This window comes from Zingiber officinale, chromosome 6A (assembly GCF_018446385.1).
Source record: "Zingiber officinale cultivar Zhangliang chromosome 6A, Zo_v1.1, whole genome shotgun sequence".
In the NCBI taxonomy this organism is placed as follows: domain Eukaryota; kingdom Viridiplantae; phylum Streptophyta; class Magnoliopsida; order Zingiberales; family Zingiberaceae; genus Zingiber; species Zingiber officinale.
In genome coordinates, this window is record NC_055997.1 from 119,400,353 (window position 1) to 119,421,246 (window position 20,894).

The 20,894-nt window shown below is 39.6% G+C and overlaps 4 protein-coding genes and 1 non-coding gene across 14 annotated transcripts in view; 1 reads left to right on the forward strand and 4 right to left on the reverse strand.

Moving 5' to 3' along the window:
* The window catches only part of LOC121997728 (RING-H2 finger protein ATL67-like), a 168,632-nt gene that overhangs the window by 68,728 nt on the left and 79,010 nt on the right, over positions 1 to 20,894 (reverse strand). The gene's annotated exons all lie outside the window — the stretch shown is intronic.
* On the reverse strand, positions 17 to 6,584 carry LOC121997721 (negative regulator of systemic acquired resistance SNI1-like). Its single transcript, XM_042552308.1, has 15 exons — positions 6,317 to 6,584; positions 6,168 to 6,234; positions 5,994 to 6,087; positions 5,815 to 5,898; positions 5,662 to 5,739; positions 4,503 to 4,571; positions 3,371 to 3,452; positions 3,236 to 3,285; positions 2,859 to 3,077; positions 2,719 to 2,789; positions 2,562 to 2,631; positions 1,859 to 1,924; positions 1,095 to 1,247; positions 469 to 593; positions 17 to 246 (listed from the first exon to the last, which is right to left on the reverse strand). Exons 1-15 carry the CDS (start codon positions 6,471 to 6,473, stop codon positions 174 to 176), a joined length of 1,458 nt encoding a protein of 485 aa, XP_042408242.1. The 5' UTR covers positions 6,474 to 6,584; the 3' UTR covers positions 17 to 173.
* TRNAE-CUC lies at positions 6,670 to 6,742 on the reverse strand. The gene has a single exon. It is a non-coding gene; the product is annotated as a tRNA-Glu (tRNA).
* LOC121997720 (transcription factor VOZ1-like) lies at positions 7,461 to 11,682 on the reverse strand. Of its 4 annotated transcripts, none has more exons than XM_042552306.1 (5): positions 11,366 to 11,682; positions 11,050 to 11,277; positions 10,752 to 10,937; positions 8,429 to 8,924; positions 7,461 to 8,334 (listed from the first exon to the last, which is right to left on the reverse strand). In XM_042552306.1, exons 2-5 carry the CDS (start codon positions 11,236 to 11,238, stop codon positions 7,736 to 7,738), a joined length of 1,470 nt encoding a protein of 489 aa, XP_042408240.1. In that variant the 5' UTR covers positions 11,239 to 11,277; positions 11,366 to 11,682; the 3' UTR covers positions 7,461 to 7,735. The 4 variants fall into 4 exon arrangements, with proteins under 4 accessions (XP_042408240.1, XP_042408241.1, XP_042408238.1 ...); XM_042552307.1 differs by having other exon boundaries at positions 10,752 to 10,934; positions 11,366 to 11,679; XM_042552304.1 differs by having other exon boundaries at positions 11,050 to 11,682.
* On the forward strand, positions 18,262 to 20,695 carry LOC121997727 (sirohydrochlorin ferrochelatase, chloroplastic-like). Of its 7 annotated transcripts, none has more exons than XM_042552314.1 (8): positions 18,262 to 18,461; positions 18,562 to 18,617; positions 18,862 to 19,088; positions 19,173 to 19,234; positions 19,412 to 19,525; positions 19,619 to 19,729; positions 19,810 to 19,902; positions 20,446 to 20,695. In XM_042552314.1, the coding sequence occupies exons 2-8, from the start codon at positions 18,574 to 18,576 to the stop codon at positions 20,551 to 20,553; spliced, it is 759 nt and encodes a 252-aa protein (XP_042408248.1). In that variant the 5' UTR covers positions 18,262 to 18,461; positions 18,562 to 18,573; the 3' UTR covers positions 20,554 to 20,695. The 7 variants fall into 7 exon arrangements, with proteins under 7 accessions (XP_042408248.1, XP_042408250.1, XP_042408251.1 ...); XM_042552316.1 differs by having other exon boundaries at positions 19,460 to 19,525; XM_042552317.1 differs by having other exon boundaries at positions 19,463 to 19,525.

Consider the following 20,894-nt stretch of genomic DNA (forward strand, 5'->3'; position numbering starts at 1 on the left):
CTTAATCCACGAACTGTTGATGCAAGGCCTCTAATCTTTAATCTGTGCTCAAAAGCCATTGTTTGTTCATTTTATCCACTTTCTAATTAAAAGGAAAAAGTATCAGGAACAAAAAAAAAAAGGCACTTGGAGAATGTAAAACCAGCAATATAGAGATCTCTTCACAAAACCAGCTAAGCATTTGTTTTCAGAATCATTGCTGCAGTAAACAGAGCTTCCTTGGTGAAGGATGTAATCTCCAACTTCCTTTAAAGGTTCAAAAGAAATAGGTAATCAAACAATCACAATCTAGGAAGGTGAATGAAATACAAATAAATTATTTAGCAATCAAAATGATTTGGTCAAATAGAGTTTTTAGACGAAAATAACATTTACAGGAAGATTCAGTGTCCGCTATCCACATATACCATTTAATCTTAGCAACGAAATGAAATAATAAGAAAACCTCACAATAAAAAATTCACTTACCCATCAACCCTCCTGATGATTTTGATAGCAGAAATTAATTTGCTACAGATCTCTAAAAGATTTGCACCAATAAGTTCGGTAGGATTAGTAATCTGCCTAGGACCACGTATTAGGGAGAGACAGGCCTGCAGAAAATCAAACAAGATGATGATGATTATCCAACAGGTGAAAGAAAGAAAGAAGAAACCAAATAAGACAATACCTTATTATTGGTCTACATTGAAACATATCTTGCAAATGATCATTAATTAGTGCTCAAACATTGAAATTTAAATAATAAATTAGGTATAATAATCATTAGATTTTCTTTATAACAAACATTCAACTATTCATCCTCAATGCATAGGTCATCTAATTATACAAGTGAAATTAACTAATTATTAACTAAAATGGCTTGTTGATGCCTATAATAACATTGTCCCGGTGCAATGGCAAACTAGGTTTCTGAGCCAATTTTCAAGCTGATGATACAAGCCAAAATTTCGATATCATAGATTAGCAAAAATCACACAATTTGACACATCATGTGGCAATAACATTCTAGAATGAAAACCTTGAGTCATGCGCTGACATGTACGTCAGAGATCATAATAAACTAGAAATAAATGGCAAACTTATACAAATACCTGAAAAGCATGAGCCAGGAGCAGTGAGGCTAAGTCAGAAGAAACTTTTTTCACGATATTCTTTGTACTTGCAGTTGTTGAGAAGTTGCTTAGAACACTTTCCAATGTCACATCAACTGGTGTGTCATTCGATCTACGAGTTCGAACTGAGGGCTGAAGTAATAAACAGCAAAAAGCACAATATTTGTCAACCTCAGTGCAACACGACCATTGTATAACAAAAAACTCATCACAAGACAAGAATAGCATCAACTTTATGCTTGGAACACCATTCAAACAGGCAGAACCATAATTTTTAATGTTCTATATGCTGTAATATGCAGTAACTAACAACTTGAATTTCAAGTTTCAATCTACTGTGCCACTAATAAGACTAATTTTTAATCGATGCAGGAGTAATAATATTTCAGTTAAAGAAATTGTAACTTCTAAATCTTCACATGGAAAAGAGAGAGAATAGTAAAGCCACAGTGTGCAACTTGAGATGCTGTATAGAAGGTTCATCTTCAAAGAAATAGAACTAGCAAATCAATGATATTTGTTTTCTATCTAAGATGTCCTATTATTCTCTTATGTCTCTTCTCTGTCTTAATAGAAAAGGCAATATAGTATTACTGTAACAAAAGCTCAGCCAGCACATGTCTGGAAGCAGTTGAACTATAGATATTATGCTTATATAGGGGAATATGTAAAAACACCCTATTACTCTGCCAGTTGACGGACAGGAAAGTAGCGTCTAGCAGCAACAAAAGTAGGTTGCATACCTTGATTAAATACTTTGAAAAGTACAGCAAAATTATCTCCAACTTCCATTTAGGTTCAGAGAAGACCTATGCCATAGATGCAACATAAAGAAGAAGAATTCACTTAATCAATTCCAAACAAAAGCTGTGCTACCCACTATAGGTAGTTAAGCATGAAATTTTGACAGAATATAAACATAAAAATATATATATATATATGATTGCTATTTATGAAGGAAAGGAAGCAGCATTCACATGTTTACAGGGTAAAAGCAACTGCAACAATGATTTTTTCAATAAATCAAAAAATAATATAAGCAAAATTAAGTTTGCCATCTGAAAGATATTTTTATTTCACATACTACCATATACATGTTTACAAAAATAGAAAATAGGTCTTATGGAACTAATGTTTGACAAACAGGACCAGTTGAGAGAGAGAAAACAATATATATAGTTCAATAATATTTGAAGATATGTTAACAGGTAGTTCATAGTATAATCTCTATAGAAGTGGATAACAAGACAAAAAGATGAACATTATTTCAAACTCTTAAAAACAAATCAGACAATAAAGAACAGACTGAAAATGATCATATGTGAAACTAAATAATCAGACTTAGTACATTTACAAATAACTAGCAAAAATTCAAATTGTTTGCAAAAAAAGTAACAATGATTAGAAAATAACAGAGGATGATCAATAATAGCAGTCATGTAATACCAGAAGTAAAGGAGCAAAATTATCTTTGTTGTAAGTTAATTCCTCCACAATAAATTCAGTGATAGGAAGCCTGTACCAAAGTACAAAATGATAAACTCAAGTGAAAATGGATCACACAATAAAATAAACGATGCATGTTGAAAAACAAACAAGGTACCTAAGACCATCAACACGAGAAGTTTGTCCAAGAGAATCTGCCTCTTTTCTCACTACATCAAGCTCAATAACCTGGAATCAATTCAATGCTTAATCTAAAAAGTATGTCTAATCAAGAATCCTAAGATTTAGATTTCTCACCAGCCCAACAAATTTCTGTATAGAAACACAAGTTTCTTTTTCTAGTTGAGAAATAGCAATTGCTACAGCAGCCTTAGAATTTTCATCTGATTGGGAGCAGCATGTGTTTTCAGAATTCCTCAGTTGCTGAACATTATTTGATATACTATGATGGCACCTCCTAAGCAAAATGGACATGCAATCCCTAACTACACTCTTAAAATTTAACTTTCGTGATCCCTACAAAACAAATTCAAGCTGTAATAAGTATATCAATACTGATGCTAACTAAGAACCAAGAGTCTTCAAAATAGAGAATTGGAACAATAATTCATAGTTTTGAGCATTAGTGAAATTCAAATAGATCTTCCTCTGAAATTTGTAGGTAGAGAATATACCAATAGAAGATTCATTACTGATTCCCTAAGAAGTGACCAGTTTAGTGTTTCTGCAAAATAACTGGAAACATATTAAAGAAATAGGAGAGAAGACAAGAGAGCTAAGAAATGAAAATTTTATTAGAAGCTCGTTACCTTTGTATAAATTAAGACGAAGTAATAGATCAACCTCTAGGACGTTTACAAGATATTGAAACACCAGTGAATTTTGTATGGGCTAAACATCAAAGATGGAAGTAATTAGGAATATAAATTTATAAAACCGAAATCAATTCAAATGAGAAGAATAACTTGATCTGGAAACAGTCTGAACATCTAATCCCTAGATCATGGCAAAATTGTTCGTTCTTTTTTTATTATTTTATGTGCATGCTTTAGTGTTCATGATGTTTATTAGAATTGTAAAAGGATGAAAAATAGCTAACTTAAGCAGAAGAAAGAGTAATGAGAGACATTATCTTAAAGATTTCAGTGAAACGAACAGATGAGTTGAGAGCAAATAGAGGTATATCACTTTCCCTTGCAAATCTTTGAATAGCAATTAAGAAATCTTGTAACAACTGTTTAAATATCTACCATCATCAAGCAGTTTTCGTTCAAACTTAAGATTAGATGAGGTCGGCTACATGAATCTTATACCATCATTGAATTCACTGCAAGATTACATGCCTAATAATATTCAATCAATTAAATCATTTGTAGTTTTCCCCCATATTGAAGCTACAAATTTAATCTAATTTCATCCTCGCCAACTCACATAATATCCTTTACAACCAACATGTAACAAAGAGGTTTATCTTAATATGATTAGTCAGCTCATCTAGTACTAATGTAACCCTTAATCTCAATCTATAACAACAGATAATCATATGCCATAATCCTAATAACACAAACAGCAGCAATAAGATCCTTCAAATGTCTAACAAAATGATATATCACGAGACAGAAAAAAAAAAAAAAAAAACCTAAACATCACACAAACACCACATAGGATTAAATGCACTTCATGTTTGGTTACTGTCAGTAGCAACTTCATGATCAAAAACATTAGCTTCCATTCCCTTTATGTATAAATTTCTTCTGTGTACATCTGGAGTTAGTTCACAAAAAGTGATGGAACCTCTATTTTTAATAAAACAATGGAAAGAGCTAATTTTATAAGTTATAACAATTTGAACATCAAAAGTACACAGAAACAAAGGATGTAATAAGATAATGATTTAAAAAATATCATTAGATACATCTTTTAGGGAGCACCAATACTTGCCTTGACCGCGAAATCAAAGTCCAAGTTTTTAACCGCTTGAGCCATGTCATCTATCAAGTTAGAGAACCTCTGGATGATGTGAAATTGGCATAGTCAAGATTTTCTCATACACCACAATTCAATCAGCAAGATAAAACTACAATGGTCTAAGGTTACAAAATAAATTCATACTTTGTACCAATATATCCAATTACAAAGAGACAAGTATTATATACAAGAAAGCATGGGAAAGCTCAGAAGATGCAAACAGAATAAATTCGTATTACAAATTGCTTGATGCATGCATCGGCCAAAATTTTTTGACGTATGCAACAGCAACAAGTTGTAAGTCCTCATGTCACTACATGACAACATTTTTTTCTATTTTGTTGTTATTTTTTAGTAAAACCCTTGGCACTACCAAAATAGCAACAGTAGCTATACACTGATAAAGCAATAGCCAAGACTATTGTCAAGAATAGAGCTTAAAATTACATATGTAGGCTCAAGGTGCTGTGATAATAATGGTGGCATTGCATCTCTCTAATGGAGCTCTAAACAAAGAGGGTTCTGGTAACTTCCCTAGAATAGATGAATGGAACTCCTATTGATCACTTTCATCAATCTTATCTTTTGCCCTAAGAACTTGCGAACTTTCAAATAGATGTAGATGTGACCTTATGACCTGAACTGATTCCCTATAAATCATATTACATATATTTGTAGCAATGACAACGAGAGAGAAAGACATCGTCAGACATATACAAGAAAAGTTCATGCAGAATCCAAATCTGTCACATTTGTATATGTCCACAGTGTTCAGGGAAATTAAACCAGATTTAGACAATAGATTGATTGTTCTCCTGCTAATAGATATCATGTAAAGGGAGAACATTCAATGTTCACAAGAATATAAAGCATCAAAAACAAAGATTCGATCCTATAAAAGAAACCACAACAGGCGCTAGTTTACCATGATGGTAGCTGCTTGTATGTAATACTTGCATCAACTTTTTAAGTGGAACTCTTACTATGAACGGGTAAGAGAAGGTAGATATACAAAATTTATACAGGAATACAGAAATGTTTATGCACATGCTCTCTACTATTTTCTAGCATAGTGGCATTCCATGGATCCAAAAAGTGGCGTCCAGTGTTTACATATGGAGATTCAGCTCACCAATGGGTCAAACAAATAGCACGAGTCCTTAGCAGCTCCCTCTTCGCTGCCTGATGCAAGATTAAATGGTGACCATGCCTGAAAAGATAGGTAACTGAATTTTTTTTTTTGAAAATACACAATAGAACTAGAAATGCAACAAAGTTTCTTCACCTCTTTAACCACAACAAGCTTGCTTATATCACTGGATGATGATTCAAGTTCGTCTGATTTTGACAAGTATACTCGAGGATAGTGCTGTAAAACCACATAAATTCCGAACATTGAGAACAAATATATGGAAAAAATTTATTTTTTACCAAGACAGAAGCAAAAAAAAAAAAAAAAAAAACCTTATCCAACTCAATGAGAAGCTGATAACTAGCCATGGCTAGTTCAAGAGAGTTGCAGTCCGTGAGAATCTGAAAGATAGCGTCAAAAATCCTCCTTTGCAAGACCAAACAAGAAATCAACATGAGAACCGCACGTGTTTACAAAAAAGACAGGGGCGAAAAAAGTAATCGTACCAGGAGGGAGCAGAAGGCGACTCGGACGCGAGCGACGCAGATCGAACAGCTTCCAAGAAGCAGAGCCCTGCAAGAGTAGGAGAAAAACAGCATCAAGAAAACACAAGGAATGATAGAGAATCTGGGGAAAGGGAGGTGGGGAAAAGTACGGTCGTCGTGGACGTCGCGAGAATCCTTGATGCCGGAGGAGTCGAGGATGGCCATGGTGTTCTCTTCCCACACCGCGATGCTTGCATTGTTATTGTTGTTGCGGTGGCCGCTGCTGGGTCGTCGCTTACTGCTACTGCTGCTGCTGGGACTCTTCATTTGGAAGGAGAACAAAAGAGAAGAAGAAGAGAGAGGGAGGAAAAGTGCGGAAGAGCCCTAATTTGGATTATGATCGTGAAAGAAATACCGCATTACGAAAGGCAACCAACTGTCTTCGAATAGCGCGCCCATAAACTGGAAATAAAAAAGAATTTACTTTAGCCTCTTTTTTTGGGTTTTTCAAAAAATAATATTATTCCGTTGCCGGGACTTGAACCCGGGTCTCTCGGGTGAGAGCCGAGTATCCTAACCAACTAGACTACAACGGATCACATTAAGAGTAACAAAATATCTTAATATGTATTATAATTTTCCTCCTATCTTTCCAGCCAACCTTCCTAACATCAATTTGCACCTCACAGTTCTATCTTGTTTTTTATTCCAAGAGTCCCCGGGTCATGGTGCTACGGTAAGACATCTAAATTATCACCCAGACACTCAATTCGAATCCCAACTATGACATTTTGTAGGAATTTTTTCTCCAAATGGAAGGCATATAATCAAAGGATGTTGGGCTTCTGGGTTGGCCGCCGTGTGTGTTTCCCGATTTATCCTAGTGGCCGGTAGGAAACTTTTATAGAATCAAATCGATCACTCCAGAGATAATAAATGAAGCTAACTGAGATTATCAATTTTTTTTTTTATTTTTGTTCAAAGAGAATTGAGACCTTGTAAGTGAGATTTCAAATGTAATGTCGGATAGAATGTTGTTATGAAAAAGGAAAAGCCCGGTAAAATGGTGAATCTAATTGAATGGTTATCTGATAGGTCTAGCCAATGCAAAAGAGGATTCAGGATTTACTGACATCAATAATTCAAGTGGAACAGCTTCACAGGAATGGGAATTTTTCGATTCAGTTCGAAAAGGCTTATGCAGGGTATTAGAGTTGAAAAAGAGATCATATTGAAAATCAGAGAAGCAATCGATTCACCCCCATAATTAAATAGTTATGTGAATCTAACTAAGATATGAGAAAATGAAGGAAATAGGAAAATAAGACCTGCTTGGTAGGTTACAGGAGTTAATATTAGGCATCAAGTTTCAGTATCTTTACACAAGTCACCCTTTATACATAATCAGCATAAAGCATACTACAAAATCATCCTCCTCGATGCATTTGTTTTTCGATATTGCAGCAAATAGTGGTAACTGAATGACTGTACAAATAGAAACTGAACTCAGTGATTACAGTCCTTGATTTAAAGTCGATAAGGTGAATGCTAAGTAAGAACTATATTTGGTTGTGTTTGTGACTCTTATGTTATGTTCCATAAAAGCCACTCAGGTTATCAACAGATGATTTGATATCTTGCTCAAAGCCAATCCCTGCACAAATAGGAGTTTTCTGATCCAAAGAGGAAAAAAGATGTTGACCATTTTCGATTTGGTTGAGGAAATCTGCAGCTGAATAAATGCTTTCCGCAGAATCCTTGTATTGGACTTTCAGCCTGCCTTTGGCATATCGTTTGTTATTATCCGTTGGGTTTTCAGCATTCAGCCTCCCCATCTGCTGCTGCAGATCGACAAGTGAATCGCTTGTCACTTTCCCTTTTGCAGTCTTCTTCGAATCCACAAGCTTGAGTTCTAGCCTATACAAGGCACATGCATTGCAGTTGTTGATCTCGTACTCGTAGAGATGCCACTCGTAGTGGCTCAGTGGCTGAGGGTCCATGTAGTAGGACCTCTTAAGACCTCCAAATTCCTTCATTACTTGTTTCCTTGATTCGTGCCAACCGCGCCCGCTGTAATCAGGCAATGATCGTTGCTTTCTGTTCCCACTCTCGAATGCCCTTCGAGGTTTATCAAAAAAGAGCCATTCTCGAAGCGATTCGCCATTTAGGACTAAAAGATCGAAGAGCTCTGCAAATAAATTTAAATAGATCATCTTGAATGATTAAGCGGGAAAGTTGAACTCATGAACCAAGAAAGTGTTCCTGAAAACATATGTACATACCAGGTGCATTCCATGGAGATTTGTTAGTTGCTGCCCCTTCACATTCAGGGATGCCAACATTTTTTCCTTGTGTTTTTGCAATAAGAGCTGCAAAAAGAGGGCCATCCTTCAGGTCGATACCGCCAGGGCGCAGCACTGGAGTCATACCGGGTGGTCCTTCATTGAGTGCTAAAGTAGCATGAAAGCTACTACAGTAATCTTCATACCACTCAGATCCCCTAGCAGGCCTAGGGCAGTCCCAGAGTGCACATTTTGGCCTTAGGAAAGCTGAAGGTGGAGGGCATATTGCGGGGATGAATTCTGATAAAAGTGGCGTGAGTTCCACCATGTCGAAGTTGCCAGCATTGAGGCCGAGAAATAAACCTTGTGGTAGATCTTCATGCAGATCGTAACGATGAAGTTCCACATTATTGGCTCCATCCAGGTAATGCAAGGCAGCATTTTGATGAGCCCCTAGAAATCCATAATCAGGCACTTCCTTTGTCTCGAAATATTCCTACAAGACAATTTAAAGACCGTCTTATGGATATATTCTTCACGAGAAAAAACAATCCAAATCTATACGAAAGCATAATGTCTAAACGATAATTTCTACTATATTCAGACTTCACATTACGATGTTGTTTCCTTTAAGATAGAGATACATGATAATTCTGGTCACCCAAACTCATAGAATAAAGAAGTGATAATGAAATCATTCTTTTTTAGTATTTTTTCAGGTGCTTTAGGATACAGCCTTTTCGAAGAATCAACAAAAATGGATGCACAAAGTAATGTCCAAGAATCATATAACAATATTGTAACTTCCACCCCGAATAGGAAATTAACCTCGTGGTTAAGACAAAATAAAGAAAGTAATGTCCAAGTCTTTCTTAATCTTGCTCACATAATGTCGCAAAAATATTTGTTTTGATCAATGCGTGAAAGAAGGTTAAATTTAGAAGAAAGATGAGCCCTTACATATTTCTGATGTGAACAAAAAACTTAGCTTCTCTCAGGCATTTCATTCTCTGGTGGCCCTTATATTTATCGTTCTAAGGCTAGCAAGAGTCTAAAAATTATGATTAATAGATATGTATATGAAATAGTCCATCCTGAATCAATTCTAGAACACAAACACAAGAATAAATGCACCGACATATATGGTTCACCAAGTTAACAACCTTGAGAAATAGTTTTCCTAAACAAGGAACTGATGAATAATGGTAATGCTCTTGAGCTTTAGATGATACATAAAAAAGCAAGATTTTATACATGTTTATTCTAAGGAGATAATCGATAAAAGCCCTTGTGGGTTTGATATAGTAGGTGAATAATGCTCAGCATACTTCCATTCAGACACTACAAAGAAACATCAAAGTAGCATGTATAATAAACATGCATGAAGTTCCAAAGTATGACTACATAATTTGCCGTTAAATATTTCAGCTTCATAGATGAAAAACAAGGAACTGACCTAAGAAGTGTGTTACACTTTGTTTTTACAGTAAGAGATCGCAAGAGGAAGTGTAATGGTGCTGGTGTGTAGGAACATGCACTCTAAAAATGGCAGTGGATTCTAGCTTACGTACCAACATAGCAGCAAATAGCATGCACAAGCAAAAAATATACTCATTGTAGGGATGCTTAAAATTCTTGCCAAAAAATCTGAATTATATGTAAAAGCAATAGACCGATCCACAAAGAGGAAACCTGGGAAAATAAAATGAAAAGAATAACAACAAAACCGGAAATATTATGCTTTCTATGGAAACAGCGAACAGAAGCAAGCATAGACTTCTAGATCAAAACATTTAGTCATAGAATGTGAACGAACACTAAAACATTTAATCAAAGAACGATTGTCTTAAACAAGTTTACAAGGTAGATGGGATTGTGTGATTTACAAGCTAGCAGACCGATAACTAATTAACTGATATGGAAGAGGTTAATCTCCTTGTTTTATCAACCCATTGTACATACTATCAATTAAACGACCGAGGACTCTCTACAGGGCTGAGCTAAGATCCTGAGATGGGGTGACCGTTGTAGATATAGATATGCTCTAAAATCTTGACCTTTTGATCTCAGAACATATTCTTTAAATGGTTCTCTTGAAATCATTGAGTTGAATTAGTTCAAAGATGTTGAAAATACTGTACTTAAAGGTAGAAACAAAGATGCCCCTTTAATGTATTTTTAAGTACAGTCACTGAATCTAGATACGGAACGCATAATTTGCCGTTAAGAAAACTTGACAACATGCTTAAATCCTACAACCAATAATGAATTGTAACTTGAGCAAACAGCAATGCATACGGCAATTATCCATAAGGATGCTCACCTCCTGGAAAGCAGCACAGGCGCCGGCAGTTTTAAGGCATCCTGTGTCGTCGCCGGGCACCTCCAGCGGCTCATCCTTGAGCGGCAATCTAGCCAACTTGCTCGTGGCATCGTCGTCCTCCTCGTTCAGCTGCAACATGCGGCGGATGTAAGAGGACAGATCAGAAGGCCCGTGGCTACTTCCCTTCTTGCAATCAAAGAGAAAACGAACTCAAATTAGCACCACCGTCACAGCAACGAGAACATAAAAATTAAACGTAAACAGAAAAGAGGGATGGAAAGTAGGGCGTGGTGCGGACGAGAAAGGACGAGGAGGAGGAAACAGCGGGAGAGGGCTCGCTGAGCTCGGCTTTCCACTCGCGGAGCAACTGGTGGAGCTGCTCCTCCAGAACAGCAGCGTCGGATACGCGGCCCTCCTTGCGAGCAGACTGCAGATCGCCGAACATCCCTTGGAGGTCGTCCACTCGGTTCTTCGCCTTCTCCTTCATCACCCGCCGGTGGTTGTGCAGCGCCGCTCCGCCACTCCTCTTCCGCATGCCGATGAACACAAGGAACAGACTTTTTAAGCCAAATCGTCAAAAACGAAATTTTTTGGAGGAGGAAATAAAATTCTACTCTTTGTCTTCCTCCTCCGCCCGATTGTTATCCTCGTTGCAGAAGAGTAAATTTGGCTGGGCGCAGTGGAAATCGGCCACGGGTGGATCGATAGATAATGGGAGGGTGGAAGGAAGAAAGGAATCTGGAAAAAGCAAGGCGAAGACGCGGCAAAGGCGAGAGGAGAATATATTCGTCGAAAGCTCAGCGCTGCGCCGACCCATTCCACTCCTCTCTGCGCTGCTTCTGCACAATGCCAAAATCCGAGCTCGCGCATGGCGACGCAGTCGGTTCGGACTGGAACGCGAGACTCCGAAGTCCAACAGCACAACCTTTTTCCCGTTTCGATTTGGTTGAAGCTGAGGTCACGGTATACCTAACAATGGTGATGCAGGGCAAGCGGCAACACGTGTTCGACGAAATGCTAATGAGAAGAGAAACGGCATTTTACTAAGGACGACTTAGTTGACTTAAATAATATTTAAACATTACGTATCATGCTTTTCTATTTATCACTTTTTAAAAATATCTCTCCCTTTTTATAGAGGCGCTTACGGCTTATCTAACATACCTAAACTACTAAAACATATTTATTTTTTTTAAAAAAAAATTACATTTAATAAATTTATACCGTTTTCTTTTTTTTAAATCTCACGATTAGAGAGCATAGTTACATTCAGAGTATAAGCCTATTAATTAATTTTAGTATAAATTTATTGATTGATGAATGCATTCGAATTAATCCAAATCAGCATCCATTAACCTCTGAAATTTAGAAGTCTTAAGATTTAGGTTGATTCTGATGTAGCCAAAATCTATTAACAATAGTACAAATATTTGTACTTTAATTCTAGAAATACAGTAATTTGGTTGAGTGAATATGATAGATCTGAATCGAACGAGTTATGCCAAAATTATATTAAGTGGTCTAAATTTCAAAAAAAATTACAAACATACTATCTACGTTATGAAATTAAGGTTTGATAATATGTTAATACTCAAAAGGCTACATTGATTGCTTGAATTATTCAAATTTGTATATCTTTAGGCCGATTAATCTTAGTACGGTCTTACGAAAATTTTTTATTAATCATCAGGATAAATCTGAAAGTACTTACAACAGAAGTCCAGTAGCTTAGAATCCCCAATTCATCATCCCACTTAAGAAAGATACCCTATAATGAGTCTTAGTATCCTCCAGTGCATCGTAGTTGAGAATTGAATCATAAGTACTTAGAATAAAAAAATAGATCCGCTATCTTAATGGCCCGCTAGTCTCAGCCCCACGGATATGGAGATGAGGTAAATGCAGGTACATAAGCACTAGACGCATGGTGGAGTAAACCTCAGGTCATCAATTCTTGATAATCAACCCAAGATCATTACGCCAGAGATGTCATGCGTCCATCGTCGATGCTATGCCCTAAGGCCGCCATAAGTACTTATAAGACTGTATGGACACCTTATCACTGCACCATAGCCAGAGAGCTAATCATGTCTATTGGTGTAGTTTGCACCAATAGTTAAATCTAAATTTTGATGAATGACAAATAGATTAAAGTTAGATGTGTTGCAATCTAACCTTGTTACTGAGTGTGCAAGGTTGACTAACCCTAGTCAAGATGTTCAATTCGTGATTGATTGAAGACCGGATGTATGATTTCGACAAGTCAAGATGTTCGATTACCGACAGGTTGAAATCTATATGTGGAACTCTAGCAAAGGTCGGGACCTGTGATTCCTGATTGGAGAAGACCGGATGTGCGATTCTGGTAGGTCGGGATGTGCAATTCTTGATTAGAGAAGACAAGATGCGTGATTTTGGTATGTCGGGATGTTTGATTCCCGAAGTCCGAATGTTTAATTCCGAAAAGTATCTCTACACCTGGTAAGTAGAAGTAAGTCACTGGAGGAGAGTGATCAAGTGAGGACGCGCCCCCGTTCGAAGGGACAGTAGGCGTCAGTCTAATTTATGTCTATTTCGGAAACCTAAATTGAGACTTTAACTAGATTATAATTTTGGGGAGACAGAGTTTAATTACTGATCCGGTGGTAAGAACAGGGACCCCCCTCTGAGGGAAGTCAATGCCACGTGAAAGTCAAAGGGTCGAATGGCCGACCGGAGAAGAGGAGACCGGTCGGCCGAACGGGGTCTCATCAGAGTCAAAGGCACCCGGCGAGGAGTTAGGGTTCCGACGCTCCTGTTGAACAGGATTGTACGGCCGATCGGGTATCCCACTCGGACGAAGGCATAAGGTAGCAATACTGCGAACAGTCTCCACAGAGCACACTACCGGGAATCTCCTAAGTTGACCAGCACATATGACCGACCGGATGCAAGGGGACTGCCGACCGGTCGGACACTCGGCATGGAGTAAGGAGAGACAAAAGGACAAGGAAACATCCTATGACAGCGGGTATGGCCAACGAGCGAGCCATACGCAGGATCTTATGACAGGGGGTTCCGTTGTCCCATCAGATACGTGCTCGGACTATAGTAGTATAGTGTCAGACAAGCTTTTCTGACAAGCCCATATTGAGGTATGGGCTGAGGACACGTATTCGCCTCGGTGTGCGTGCGTGAGCCTCTTCCTAGCTCTATATAAAGGGCCTCACACTTCATCGGAGGTACGCATTTTACGATATTCGAAGCCACTTCCTTGTTGTCCACTTGCCTGACTTGAGCGTCGGAGGGTCGTCGTCGAGAACCCCTTCCCGGCCCGACTTCTTTGCAGGTTCGCCGGAGCTCCGCACAACCGGTCGGAGATCTGCGTCAGCCACTGGGAGAGCGCCACGTGCCCAGCGTCCGTTGATTCAGCGATTCAGCCAGGATCAATTTGGCGCCGTCTGTGGGAACGCTCCTGCATCCGAGCGGAAGCAATGGACGAAGCTGGACGACCGCACGCTTTGATCGAGTCAAGGGCAGCTAAGCTTGTGGAACAAAAACAGAAGGCGCAAGCCGAGCGGATTGAGCAGCAGGCGACATCAGCATCAGGGGGCCGAGCGGAAGCGCCTCAGGCCACGGTTCCATTTCCTCGGGCCCTATTCCGCACACCTCCTGGAGCTGCAGCAGTTAATCGGGAGCGAGGATCTTCATCAGACGAAGTACCGATACGAGACAAGAGAAAAGGCAAGGCCTCCCGAGCGGACGCTTCTCCCGAGCGGATCAACCAGCAATTCTCGGAGGCCATTCTGCGAGACCCTCTGCCAAAGCACTATGTGCCCCTGACGATTGGTGAATACAACGGAACCACCGACCCCGACGATCATTTGGGTAAGTTCGACAACACCGCTACCCTTCATCAATACACAGATGGAGTGAAGTGTCGGGTTTTCCTTACCACCCTCTCGGGATCGGCTTAACGGTGGTTTCGGAGGTTGCCGGACGGGTCCATTACAAGTTTCAAAGACTTCCGCACGGCCTTCCTCCACCACTTTGCAAGCAGTCGGCGTTACCAGAAGACAAGTGTCAGCATGTTCGCCATCAAGCAAGAGCCAAGAGAGCCGCTCAGAGCTTATATCCAGCGATTCAACCAGGTGGCCATGGACATCTCAACGGCCACCTCAGAAACGATGATGAATGCTTTCACGCAAGGCCTCGTGGACGGGGACTTCTTTCGCTCGCTCGTTCGGAAGCCGCCCCGAGACTACGATCATATGCTACACCGGGCCAATGAATACATCAATGTGGAGAAAGCTCAAGCGACCCGAAGAAAGGAAGTCACAACTGACCGACCAGCACCTGCCGAGCGGAAGCCTATCAATCGCCCGGAGCCGCCCAGAGGACCGCGGGCTGAAGCAATCCGCTCTCACCATGGGAGGTCCATGTCCAAGAAGTAGCTGCCGAGAGGCCCAAACCAAAAAAGAAGGTATGGACCCTAATGTTCTGCTCATTCCACCGGACGGACACGCATAACACCAGAGATTGCCGGAGTCTTCCTCTGATCGCCCACCCCGTTCCCCGGAGTGGCGACCGTCGATCGCCATCATCTGACAGGCGACAGAGACCTCGTGAAGCCGATCGGACGATACCTGACAGGCGGCCAAGACAGACTCCCGAGCGGCATCATATTCCGAGGCGTGAAGACAATCCCCGAATGTCTAGGGAGCGGCCTAGACCGTCCGCTCGGGAAGAAGAAAATAGAAACAACACTTCTCGAGGCGAAATCAACATTATAGCTGGCGGGCCGACCGGAGGAGACTCTAACCGAGCAAGGAAGGCAAGCGTCAGGCAGCTCCAGATCCATGCAGTCGGCTGCAGCCCAGAAAGGGCGAGCGGACCCGAAATCAGTTTCGAGCCCAAGGACTTGGAGGGAGTCGAAGTGCCACATGAAGACGCTCTCCTCATCAAAGCGGTAATAGCTAACTACACTATTCACCGTGTTTTCATTGACACAGGAAGCTCGGTTAATATTATATTCAAAAAGGTCTTCGACCAACTACAAATTGTTCGAGCCGAGCTGCTGCCCATGACAACCCCCCTCTACGGGTTTACGGGCAATGAAGTTCTGCCGGTTGGACAGGTCCAACTGGCTATCTCGCTGGGAGAAGAGCCGCTCAGAAGGACACGGACCGCAAACTTCGTCATGCTCGATTCTCCGTCAGCATACAACGTCATTTTGGGGCGACCGACTCTCAGTGAATTCCGAGCAGCCGTCTCCACTTTCCACCAGAAGATCAAGTTCCCGGTCAAAGACAAAGTGGGAGAAGTACGAGGAGACCAACTGGCAGCTCGGCGATGCTACGTCGAGATGGTACGAGCAGAAGCTAATTCTGCTTGGAAGGCACCCCGGATTGAGGTAAACGCCATAACTGAAAAACCTCCCCCTTTGGTGTATGAAGAAAAAGAGGAAGTGCAGATCCACCCGACCCGATTGGAGGCCATCACATTCATTGCGGCCGATCTGGAGGCAAGCCAGAAAGAGGAAGTGGTCAAATGCCTCCAGAGAAACTGTGATGTCTTCGTCTGGTCGACACATGAGCTGCCCGGAATTTCGCCGAGTATAGCGCAGCATGAGCTCCACGTCCGACCGGACGCTCGGCCGGTGAAGCAGAGAAAGAGGGACTTCAGCGCCGAACAAAATGCAATCATCCGAGCGGAGATCGAGAAACTTCTGGAGGCCGGCCACATACGCGAGCTCCAGTTCCCGAGCTGGTTGGCGAACGTGGTACTAGTTTCCAAGCCGGGCAACAAGTGGAGAATGTGCATCGATTTCCGGGATCTTAACAAGGCGTGCCCAAAGGATTTTTATCCCCTGCCCCGGATCGATCAACTGGTGGACTCCACAGCCGGCTGCGAGTTAATATACATGCTCGACGCTTATCAGGGCTACCATCAAGTGTCGCTCGCCCGAGAAGATCAAGAGAAGATTAGCTTCGTTACAGCTGACAGCACTTACTGCTACAATGTGATGTCGTTCGCGGGAGCAACTTACCAACGCTTGATGAACAAAGTGTTCAAGGAGCAGATCGGGCGAAATCTGGAAGTATATGTGGATGACATTCTCATCAAGTCGGTCCGAGCGACCGATCTCTTTGAAGACATGGAGGAGACTTTCCGAACGCTACGGAAATATGAAGTCAAGCTAAACCCTCAGAAGTGCCTGTTCGGAGCAAGAGGCGGGCGTTTCTTGGGATACATAGTGACCGAGCGGGGCATTGAGGTAAATCCCAGCAAAGTGAAAAGCACTACAAGATATGCCACCCCCAAGAAATATGAGGGAAGTGCAGCGCACGACCGGTTGGAGATCTGCGTCAGCCACTGGGAGAGCGCCACGTGCCCAGCGTACGTTGATTCAGCGATTCGGCCAGGATCAATTACTATTCATTATTATTACTATGCCAATTACACTTATCTTGTAACTTATTGTACTAACACTTTTTGCAGGACAAAAAAAATACAAAAAAAACCTTAGGTGAACAGTGTCTAAGGTACCTTCAAGCATTAGAAGGCGCCTTCGGTGATGTAGAAGGCGCCTTCCGCAGGATAAACTTCACACTTCGTTGCAGATAAAAATCAGATTATTCGAAATCAGATTTCTCATATGGGAAAGTGCCTTCCATACCCTTTATAAGGGTGTTTCGCCCAACCCATTAGAATTAACTCCTATACGAGATTCTACGCATCCAATCGACTTTCCAACTGCTCCGGCTTCTTGCTGTTGCTTTATAGAAGTCTGTCTACCACCAAACTGCCCTTCCGAGCTATTCGATCATCTCCAGCAAACCGACAACAACACATGAGCGCTCTTAATTGTTGGTAATATTTTTAAGTATTACACTTTTTATTACTGCTTTAAAAAGGGGAAGTGTAGGCTGTTACACTGTTCTCATCTCTTGTATTCGATCATCTCTTCTAGCAGTTTCAGAAGAGGCATTTAGTGAATTGTCCATCGATAGATTTGCAGGACTTGAGTCTTGGAGTAGGAGTCGCCGAAGACTCTGAACCAAATAAAATCGATCATATCTATTTCTATTTTTCGTATTTAATTTTTCACTGCATATTTTATTTTTCAAAATTTAAAAAGGTCAATTTTCTAAAATCACAATATTCACTCTCTCTTTCACATGTGTCTTGATTTAATAATGTCTTTCATATGAAATATATTGTAAAGTTTTAGTTTTTTTAAAGAGCTTTTAAAATTTACTACAATGTGATTATTTTTAATATTTTAAATGTAACTTCAGTGAATAGATAAATATGTGGAGGAAGAAATATTTTAGAAAAGAGATATGTGATTTAATAAATATAGTATATGATTTAGATATTAAATATTAATAAAAGTGATTCAGTAAAATACCGTAAAGCGGTCTTCTCCACAAATGGGCCTTAATGGGTTTTTAATTTACTGGTTCAGTTCTACAAACCCAATTCATTATATCATTTGTGTTGGTTTAAAAACAACAAAACTAGAAAAACGTATTTTATTTTCTTTATCGTAGAAATCCCATCTTCTCGCCTCCGCCCCCCTTACCGACCTCTTGTCAGTCTATCAGCCGCTCCATTATCATACAGAGTTTAAGGTTTAGGGTTAAGTAGGCCGCCCATTCCTAAATCATTCAGGGTTCCTCAACTTCGCCGAGACTGAGGCAAGGTCGGTCAGAGGGGTTTTATTTCGTACGTGTTCAATCTCTTAAGGTTTATTAGGCAAGTGGATCTGTTGATCCAGTAAAAATAGAAATTTTATTTTATTTCCTAATCCACTACTCGTTTGAAGGATCTGGAGTGGATGATGCAATCTGCTAAAACCCTATCTCAAGCGCTGATCACAAGGTAAATTGATGGGTTGGTTTTGGATTGATTAAAGTTATTTTTTGTATTGGATTGTTTGGACTGGTAACCTTTCGTGTACATGGATTTTTATGTTTTTGGAATTTCCTAGCATTTTTCTTGTGAGAAGTAGCCTGGTAGTTATTTGCCTCGAGTGAAGGAAATGCACTAGCTTGTTCAATTCCTTGTCATTGCTAACGTAGAACCAAAGTTTTAGTAGTTCTGATTTGGGTTTTGTGACTGTAAGAGGAACAAGTTCAAGAAGGGAACGTGTGAGGATTCTTGAGAGTCAGGTTACTACCAAATTCGTCAGCTTGCCAAGAACTATGTCGAAAAGCTGTGCCCTCTCCACAAAATTCGATTTGAATCACAGGAATAAGGTAGCAGGAAGAGTGGAATATATGCTTAGTGAAAATGATGCGGTAATCATTGTTGACCATGGATCCCGACGGCAAGAATCTAATGATATGCTAAGTGAGCTTGATTGCTAATATTTCTGTTCTTTGATAATTCTTCATCTGTTTGATTTTTTGTTTTCTTTTATATCCCTTGTTGCAGATGAGTTCGTTGCGATGTTCAAAGCTAGAACAGGCTATCAGATAGTAGAGCCTGCTCATATGGTATTTTGTCATTGTTTTGCTACTGATATTCCTTAGTCCAAGTATCTAATATTTTTAAGAGTAGTAATTTAGTTTCATATATTTTTATTATACAAGCACAAATTTTTACTAGGTTTTTTCAAATAATAAAATCTATTAATTGGCCTTTAAATTTTGCAACATATGGACTAATGGAAGAAAAGATTCATTGATGCCAAACTTTCTTCACTCTTGATGCAAGAAAAGCAGGAAATTGTTGACTCATGTTGTTTCCACTTTACCAAACCAATTCACTATCTCTATTTGCTCTCTGTTAGTAATTTATCTCTCAATATTTTTTTGTTTTTTTTTTCTATTGTCAATAGCTATCTAATAAGACCAAATTCTGCTTGTATGAAAAACTAGGAATTAGCTGAACCATCAATCAGTGATGCATTCAAATTATGTGTGCAAAAAGGAGCAACACGAGTTATTGTTAGTCCTTTTTTCCTTTTCCCAGGACGGCACTGGCTTCAGGTATGCTTGGTGCATATGATTTTATTGTTACGTGTAATGAAACACTTGAAAAGAAACAAAACCTTTCTATTGTTTCGTAGGATATCCCAGCTTTAGTCACTGATGCATCCAAGTATCATTCTGGCATATCATTTGTCATAACTGCACCTCTTGGTCTACATGAACTTATGGTGGTACGAGGCAATCTAGACTATTTGAACTTACATGTATATACTTGTTGCTATCTTCGAATCCTTTTTCAAGTTCGTGAGTATACATGTGATAGGTGATATACTCATTTGTAGTGTATTTGCTGCCCATCATGAAGGCAACAATGTCAAAGTTTTAATTAATACTTTTAACAAACCTTCGTTTCCTTCTGTTTTCTTCTGACATTGGAAACTTGGTCTTGCAATGATCCACTGGTATAAGTGAAGTGCAAGTTTCTTCTCTGCTAAACACTGTCAAAGGTGGACAATACTTCATGGTGATGCTCACTGCTCAGGCCATCTTACTGAAACTGACCTTAATTAGCGGGATCCAGAGATGAAGATAAAAATCAAGAAAAAGGAAATACTATCATACAATACATCATATCTGATCTTCCTGTTATCTCTTTCTAGTTTATACAAATTGCAGTTCTGATTTTATATGATTTTCCCGACTGAAGTTCGGATCCTTTATCCTTTTAAATTCTTTGAATCCATTGAATTGGATGATGATATTTCAATATGCAGGATGTCATGAACGATCGGATAAAATACTGTCTGAGCCATGTAGCTGGCGATGCTGATGAGTGCAGTGTGTGTGCTGGAACAGGAAAATGCCGCTTGTACCAAACTTAACATACATTTCACATCTGAAAACTAGAAAGAAGATTTTTTTTTTTTTTGTTTTAAGAGAAAGTTGTATTTGTCATCGATACCATCATATTACTGTCAAACTAGATGATTGTTCACATTTAGAATGCTTGCTGTTTTTCATTTATTTTTCAGCTTATTTTTTCTAAATAAATTCAATGTGATTTTTTAAGCCAGAATGTTTTCCTTGGCACAAATAGATGTGAATTAATTGATTTTGAGTGTGTGAATTAATCTGTGCTAATGGTGTTTTCTCTTTATGAAGCTTGAAATTACTAACATTTGTTTGAGTTTTTATCCTTTACACCCTTTTTTAGAGTTAATTA